We start from the raw sequence: 8543 nt of genomic DNA, 5'->3' as shown, positions 1-8543 counted from the left end.
TCTCCACGTCACTTAGTAGGAGCAGCCTGCCAGGTATTATGCAATCCAATAGTGTGCAGAGCCTGAGACGCCCAGCCCAGACAGGGTTAAAGGAGGTTGAATACAGTAGTGAATAATTGTGTACAATTGCAGATTTCTGTGGAGAGACGACTAGAAGAATAGGAACTATGACTAATCTGAAACTGACAACTTTGTTGCTTCCTGTTTTGAGGGTTTTCAATCGCTAGTTCCTGTTTGATTCTCTTTGTACAATGAGCATCTAAAGTGTCAGTGCATTCCCACTGGGCACAGACTTCAGTTCAATGTTTAGTTTTTATTTACATTTGGTTGAGTTGTCAACTATCCTGAATTCAACGTGAAATCAACAAAACATTTCACCTTGTCATTTTATTTAGGTTAAAAGTTGGGTGATTATTTTTTCTCCAAATCCAATCAGTTTTCTACTTTGAATAAACAGCATCACATTGATTCAACCATGTTTATGCCCAGTTTGTTAGCTTTCGGCCAGTGATAACTCAGTACTGACGTGTGTTTCTGTTACATCAGTTTTCTAATGCTAACAGGTACAGGTATTTTCAGACCTAGTTTGCATGTCTCTGAATAAGCTGAGTCTGTGATAGTAGCAGAATCCATCACAAGATTGACAGAGAAGGACATCTGCCTTTTCTCTGTAGTGCGGTAGCGCCACCATGTGGTAAGTGCTACCTCCCGTTTGGCTCAGTTGGTAGAGCATGGCGCTTGCAATACCAGGGTTGTGGGTTCAATTCCCACGGGGGACCAGTGGAGGAGAATGGGAGTCGCTCTTGAATGCTAAATTACATCAATATAAACAATGGATGTGAATAGTGGCATACTTCAACTGTAAGTCATTTTGGCATTTGATCTAGTAGAATTCACTCATCTTTCCAACTCTCGTGTTTGACAACAGCTGATAATTAGATCAATTGATGCGCTGTACCAAAATGAATAAACGGTGGGAGTCGAAGCAAGTCGCCCATTAGATGACGCATTCGGAGTACAATTTTAGAATGATTCTTTATTTATTTTTGCATACTATTTAGTACAGTTGTATGGGTATTCAGACACGACCACTGTCTCCATATCAAATCTATTTACCATCTATAATATCTAGCATCGACTAATTCACATCATGATAGATACCATTAATATCACAAGAAATCACACACACACACACACACAAATAGATAGTTTGACAAAGTATTCTGTTATCTCATTGTGTAATCAAATCTGTTCAGCAAAACATACAATGCATATGCATAACAGTTACAGTTTCCACAAAATAAATTCAGTTTAGTAACTACCACACACTTTTTTTTAAACAATGTTTTAACAGCTGTTTTTGGTTCAATGTTGAACTAAATCTCAATACAAATGTCTGTTGGCTCAATATGGGGGGAGCTGAAATGCCCCCCAGTGGGTATTCTCTACCCCATACCTAAAACTATTATTCTTGGATGTTATCTCAAGGCTGAGACTGTTACCTTGTTGGAGCTTAACCATCCTGGACATGAATACAGTGCCCTCTTTCTCTCCGTGATACACGGCTTCACTCAGTCTCCTTCGCTGGGTCTGATTCTGAATGCCATTTTTGAACAGAGTCACCTTCCTCTTCTCCTCTCCACCGGTGTGCCTAGTGAAGGTGACCTGGACATAGATGTAGTAGAAACCTTCAGATGTGATGTAGACAGAGTTGTCGCGGAGGACGAGGGAGCAAGAGCCACAGGCATCATTGTCATTCTCCCAAGATAATGTTCCTACACATGAGACAGAAGGAATGAAAATAAAAGAGAATAAAATAAAATATTAAAATGCTTTACATCATATCAATGGGTTAATATACACTACATGACCAAACGTATGCGGACGCCTGCTCGTCGCCTCTCATTCCAAAATCATGGGCATTAATATGGAGTTGGTCCCCCCCTTTGCTGCTATAACAGCCTCCACTCTTCTGGGAAGGCTTTCCACTAGATGTTGGAACATTACTGCGGGGACTTGCTTCCAGTCAGCCACAAGAGCATTAGTGAGGTCGGGCACTGATGTTTGGCGATTAGACCTGGCTTGCAGTCGGCGTTTCAATTCATCCCAAAGGTGTTCGATGGGGTTGCGGTCAGGGCTCTGTGCATGCCAATCACGTTCTTCCACACCAATCTCGACAAACCATTTCTGTATGGACCTCGCTTTGTGTGCGTGGGCATCGTCACACTGAAACAGCCAGTTTGGAACTTGGAAGTGAGTGTTGCAACCAAGGACAGACCATTTTTACGCGCTACACGCTTCAGCACTCAGTGGTCCCGTTCTGTGAGCTTGTGAGGCCTACCACTTCGCGGCTGAACCGTTGTTGCTCCTAGACGTTTCCACTTCACAATACCAGCACTTACAGTTGATCGAGGCAGCTCTAGCAGGGCAGAAATGGAACTGACTTGTTGAAAAGGTGGCATCCTATGACGGTGCCATGTTGAAAGACACTGAGCTCTTCAGTAAGGCCATTCTACTGTCAATGTTTGACTATGGGAATTGCATGGCTGTGTGCTCTATTTTATACACCTGTCAGCAACGGTGTGGCTGAAATAGCCGAATCCATTCATTTTAAGGGGTGTCCATATACTTTTGTATATGTAGTGTATGTTTGTGCATATACAGTGGCTTGCGAAAGTATTCGGCCCCCTTGAACTTTGCGACCTTTTGCCACATTTCAGGCTTCAAACATAAAGATATAAAACTGTATTTTTTTGTGAAGAATCAACAACAAGTGGGACACAATCATTCAGCCCCTTTACTTTCAGTGCAGCAAACTCTCTCCAGAAGTTCAGTGAGGATCTCTGAATGATCCAATGTTGACCTAAATGACTAATGATGATAAATACAATCCACCTGTGTGTAATCAAGTCTCCATATAAATGCACCTGCACTGTGATAGTCTCAGAGGTCCGTTAAAAGCGCAGAGAGCATCATGAAGAACAAGGAACACACCAGGCAGGTCCGAGATACTGTTGTGAAGAAGTTTAAAGCCGGATTTGGATACAAAAATATTTCCCAAGCTTTAAACATCCCAAGGAGCACTGTGCAAGCGATAATATTGAAATGGAAGGAGTATCAGACCACTGCAAATCTACCAAGACCTGGCCGTCCCTCTAAACTTTCAGCTCATACAAGGAGAAGACTGATCAGAGATGCAGCCAAGAGGCCCATGATCACTCTGGATGAACTGCAGAGATCTACAGCTGAGGTGGGAGACTCTGTCCATAGGACAACAATCAGTCGTATATTGCACAAATCTGGCCTTTATGGAAGAGTGGCAAGAAGAAAGCCATTTCTTAAAGATATCCATAAAAAGTGTCGTTTAAAGTTTGCCACAAGCCACCTGGGAGACACACCAAACATGTGGAAGAAGGTGCTCTGGTCAGATGAAACCAAAATTGAACTTTTTGGCAACAATGCAACACGTTATGTTTGGCGTAAAAGCAACACAGCTCATCACCCTGAACACACCATCCCCACTGTCAAACATGGTGGTGGCAACATCATGGTTTGGGCTTGCTTTTCTCCAGCAGGCCCAAAAATTTCAGTCTCTCGATGTGCAAAACTGATAGAGACATACCCCAAGCGACTTACAGCTGTAATCGCAGCAAAAGGTGGCGCTACAAAGTATTAACTTAAGGGGGCTGAATAATTTTGCACGCCCAATTTTTCAGTTTTTGATTTGTTAAAAAAGTTTGAAATATCCAATAAATGTTGTTCCACTTCATGATTGTGTCCCACTTGTTGTTGATTCTTCACAAAGGAGAAGGGCCTTGATCAGGGAGGTGACCAAGAACCCATTGGTCACTCTGACAGAGCTCTATAGTTCCTCTGTGGAGATAGGATAACCTTCCAGAAGGACAACCATCTCTGCAGCACTCCACCACATGACAGCCCGCTTGGAGTTTTCCAAAAGGCACCTAAAGATTCTCAGACCATGAGAAACAAGATTCTCTGGCCTGATGAAACCAAGATTGAACTCTTTGGCCTGAATTCCAAGCGTCACGTCTGGAGGAAACCTGGCACCATCCCTACGGTGAAGCATGGTGGTGGCAGCATCATGCTGTGGGGATGTGTTTCAGTGGCAGGAACTGGGAGACTAGTCAGGATCGAGGGAAAGATGAACGGCGCAAAGTACACAGAGATCCTTCATGAAAACCTGCTCCAGAGTGCTCAGGACCTCAGACTGGGGTGAATGTTCACCTTCCAACAGGACAACGACCCTAAGCACACAGCCAAGACAACGCAGGAGTGGCTTCGGGACAAGTCTCTGAATGTCCTTGAGTGGCCCAGCCAGAGCCTGGACTTAAACCCGATCAAACATCTCTGGAGAGACCTGAAAATAGCTCTGCAGCAATGCTCCCCATCCAACCTGACAGAGCTTGAGAGGAACTGCAGAGAAGAATGGGAGAAACTCCCCAAATACAGGTGTGCCAAGCTTATAGCGTCATACCCAAGAAGACTTGATGCTGTAATCGCTGCCAAAGGTGCTTCAACAAAGTACTGAGTAAAGGGTCTGAATACTTATCTAAATGCGAGCTTATTATTATTTTATTTTTTTACGTTTTGCTTTGTCATTATGGAGTATTGTGTGTTGATTGATGAGGGAATAAAACAATTGAATACATTTTTGAATAATGCTGTAACATAATAAAATGTGGGAAAAAATCAAGGGGTCTGAATACTTTCCGAAGGCACTGTACGCTGCAAAATGATAATGTATTTTCACAGACAGTAATTGTATTATTGTCTTGGGCTTAGTGCATTGCCCGCATCTAAGCAGTTACAGTAGATGGGTTGATTGCGGGTCTTGAACACCACTTCACAAAGGAGCAGACGGTGGGCGGGGTTAATACACCTACCCTCACAATAGCTCAATGTTTAATGAATAGACTGAATATTTGCATAATGTTTTCAATACATATATCTCATTTTCTGATGAATAAAGATGCATAACATCTTGAAAAGAGAAATACAATTACGTTGGACTGTGTCGTAATATGTTCTGCTCATGGTTAGTAAGCTCCCGCTCAGCCCAGTCCAAGCTCTTCTCTGTCCTGGCACCCCAATGGTGGACCCAGCTTCCCCCTGAAGCTAGGACATCCTGCCCATCTTCTGAAAACATCTGAAACCCTACCTCTTCAAACAGTATCTTAAACAATCCTCCTCCAAACAGACAAATAATGGCGCAGTACAACAGTGATATGCAGAACGGCATCTCGGAATGCACAACTCGTCGATCCTTGTCACAGATGGGCTATTGCAGCAAACGACAACACCGGGTTGCACTCCTGTTAGCTAAAAACAAGAAGAAGTTGCTCCAGTGGGCAAGCGATCACCACTTGACAATGAGTGGAGTGGAAAAACATTTTCTGGAAAGTGACAGCGAGTTCAGTTTAATAGAGTGGCCTGCGCATTCCCCAGACCTCAACCCAATAGAGCCGTGATCTCCGTGATGAGATGGAACGAGCTGTTGGCAGCATGAATGTACTGCATGATACCATTGCGTCAGCATGGACCAACATCTCTGTGGAACGTTTCCGACACTTTGTAGAATGCCCCGAATAAGTCAGGCTGTTCTGGAGGCAAAGGGGGATCTGGTCCGGTACTACATGGTGTACCTAATAAACTGACCGTTGAGTGTATAGAAATATTAGGTGTATCACAACCATTGTGTCAAATGTGTTAGATCAGTTGTACAACCTGAGTGTGTACAGGGCCCTAGTCTTGTTTAGTGTAACTGACAAGTTCAGACAGGCAGCAGAAGATCCAATGTTAACTCATGCTTTCCATGAATTTAGGATGCAAAAAGGAAACTGCAACAAGCATGGAATGTTAGGCCCAAAAGTCCTTACCTATAAACTAGGAAAGGAAGTGTTTAGCTTACCCATGGTCAGCTGGATATAAGAGGGACGGGGAGCTGGAAAGCAAAAAAAAAAGCCCATTCATTTTCCTGTTTTGATCCATCTTGTAACATTTACGTGTTACTCCCTGCTTGTGCAATCTTATAATGTCATCTTTCTCCAGAAAATGCATCAATGACCTGAGTTATATTGCACACAGTGCATTGTTTAAACACTAGACATTCAGTGATAATCAGAAATGTAAATAGCAATGCTTTACTTACCCTTTGATGAATTCAATTGAGCCAATAAACTGCCATCTGCAAAAGATAAATAATATTTAAAGTCATTGTCCTATATATATATATATATATATATATATTATTTTTATCCCAGCCCCTGTCCCCACCGGAGGCTTTTTGACTTTTGGTAGGCCGTCAATTGTAAATAATAATTTCTTCTTAATTAACTGACTTGCCTATTTAAATAAAGGTTCAATGAAAATAAATATACTGTTGTCGAATGTCTAATATGGGATAGGAATGATATTACAGTGCCTTGGTCAATATTATGACTTACAGAACAGAAAAAAACTATTAACGTCAGTACGTGTAACACAGTACAACTTACTTGTAGGGGGCTGGTTTTCCTCCTTTGATTCAGGTAAATGACTCTTGGAGAGAGAAATTACATAGTGACACCTTGAAATCATCATCAGTCTATCATCATCATCACCATATCAGAGTCTAGCTATCACTGATGATAATTGGACATACCTTGTCAGTTGAGTTTATTTGCACTGTTGTAAGAACTGCGACCATAATCCCCATAGCGACTGTGAGAAACCCGCACCACACATGTAGCAGCAGGTATTTGGAGGTGTGCTGTTGGCTCTTCATCCTCTGGGAAACACACACATACCACAAACCACTGAGAGCCGTCCCAATTCACTCCCTACCACTTCCCATCGGCCCTAATCCTTATCTAATCCAACGTTCGCAGATCTGAAGGGTCTAGAATAGATATAAAGCAGGCGGGTTGTAGATCTTCCACCATAGGCTACTGCTTGAGTCCGAGCACCTCAACATTAGGCGCCCTTCTGATTAACATTTAGTTTAGCTTATATCCCACTCTGGGAGTTCACCTACATAGATTATTCCCCTCTTGAACCCTATGTGCAGTGTGGTTTGCTACTTATATTGGCTCAAACAATAACATGTGATAAATGAACTCACTACCAGAGAAATACACTAAAATAATTTGTAGTAAACATGCAGAGAGTGGTATGTACTGTGTGACTGTGACAAGACATTACGGCTGTCACGCAGTGTCCTCTGGTATGTTCAGTTGGACATGAATGCATCAGTCACAGTGACTAAGAATAGTCAAGATAATAATAATCATTTTTGGGGGGGTGCTTATATTTGTCCTGTTACACACTTGTACAAGATACAAGTAATTGTGAAGGTATGCATAGTGGGTGAGAGAATGATCTGTCAATGATCAATGTGACCGCATTCCCTGTCATATGGTATAGGACATGAGACTGGGTCCATCATGTTGCCTATCACAGTCTCATTATTGAAAATGCCACTAAATAGTCATACAACAACCACCGTTTTTGGACCAAATATAACTGTGGAGCCATTAGACTATTACTGTGTGACGATAAAATCGGACACTACTGTTATCACCAAGTGATTTTACATTTGGTCACATTTTCCTCATCCAAACATCCTATAATCAAGTCTAAGATTAGGAATTTCACATGATGAGAAATGATTGCAAATACAATGGTCCACTGTCCACAATTCTGTGTTACCACAATTTACATATACATCGTTAATAAATAAGTAGCTTTGATATGAATAAAATGAAACACATTGACCAGGATCTCAACTCACCTAGTGTGTCTTGTATTGTCCTTGTACAAACAAATCTGTCTGCTGCATACCATGCTGCATTTCAGAGACAAGTTCTTTAGACAGGGTTTCCCCCCTTTTTCACTTGAGTTGAGGTTTGATGCGATGGACTTTTTTTCTTCACTGTGAGTTGTGGTTGGAAAGAAAGGAGGGAGTGAAAGCAAAGCATCATGGACTAAAACAACCACCTCAAAGTCTAGGTTGACTGTGGTCACATTGAATTAGCAACTGATGATGTCATATTCTTCTATGAAAATGTATTTTAGCCTGGTCCAGGATCTGTTTATGGTTATGCCTACTCCATTGTCAAGCCAGGCAGAAGTTGCCAAAGAACAGTAACAGATTGTCACAAAGGCTATGATTTATTTGATTTCCCCACTGTGTTGAGACCATGTTTTTTTTATGTCAACAAAAAAATGAATTTAAACAATCAATAAAAGCAGGTATTTTATCCATTATTTTATGTAATACTGTAGATAGTGTTGTATAGTAACTTTCTGACAGCACCCTTTTTGATAGCAACAAAACCTGTCATCCATATTGGCCAATTGTAGAAATGCTCAGAAAGTGACTTTTTAGACCTGAATGTGAAAACATTAAATAGATAAAAGGTGAATATTGTTATTAAAAGGTGAATTTATTAAATAGATAAAAGTTGACATATTTTTTTATACTCCACCATACCATGAGGCATCCATGTCTTCATCACTGGAAACGACAAATGGTTGAGACTGAT

At 41.5% G+C, this 8543-nt stretch overlaps 1 protein-coding gene across 1 annotated transcript; it reads right to left on the bottom strand.

The window, feature by feature from the left end:
• Positions 1-1041: 1041 nt before the first annotated feature.
• LOC115142056 (uncharacterized) lies at positions 1042-8314 on the bottom strand. The gene is made up of 6 exons (XM_029681534.2): positions 7790-8314; positions 6662-6787; positions 6516-6558; positions 6170-6205; positions 5930-5962; positions 1042-1775 (listed from the first exon to the last, which is right to left on the bottom strand). Exons 2-6 carry the CDS (start codon positions 6782-6784, stop codon positions 1405-1407), a joined length of 606 nt encoding a protein of 201 aa, XP_029537394.1. The 5' UTR covers positions 6785-6787; positions 7790-8314; the 3' UTR covers positions 1042-1404.
• Between the last annotated feature and the right edge of the window lie 229 nt (positions 8315-8543).

This window comes from Oncorhynchus nerka, linkage group LG14 (genome assembly GCF_034236695.1).
Source record: "Oncorhynchus nerka isolate Pitt River linkage group LG14, Oner_Uvic_2.0, whole genome shotgun sequence".
Taxonomy (NCBI): Eukaryota; Metazoa; Chordata; class Actinopteri; order Salmoniformes; family Salmonidae; genus Oncorhynchus; species Oncorhynchus nerka.
Note: the sequence above shows the minus strand (reverse complement) of the source record. Positions and strands in the feature narration are given on the sequence as shown.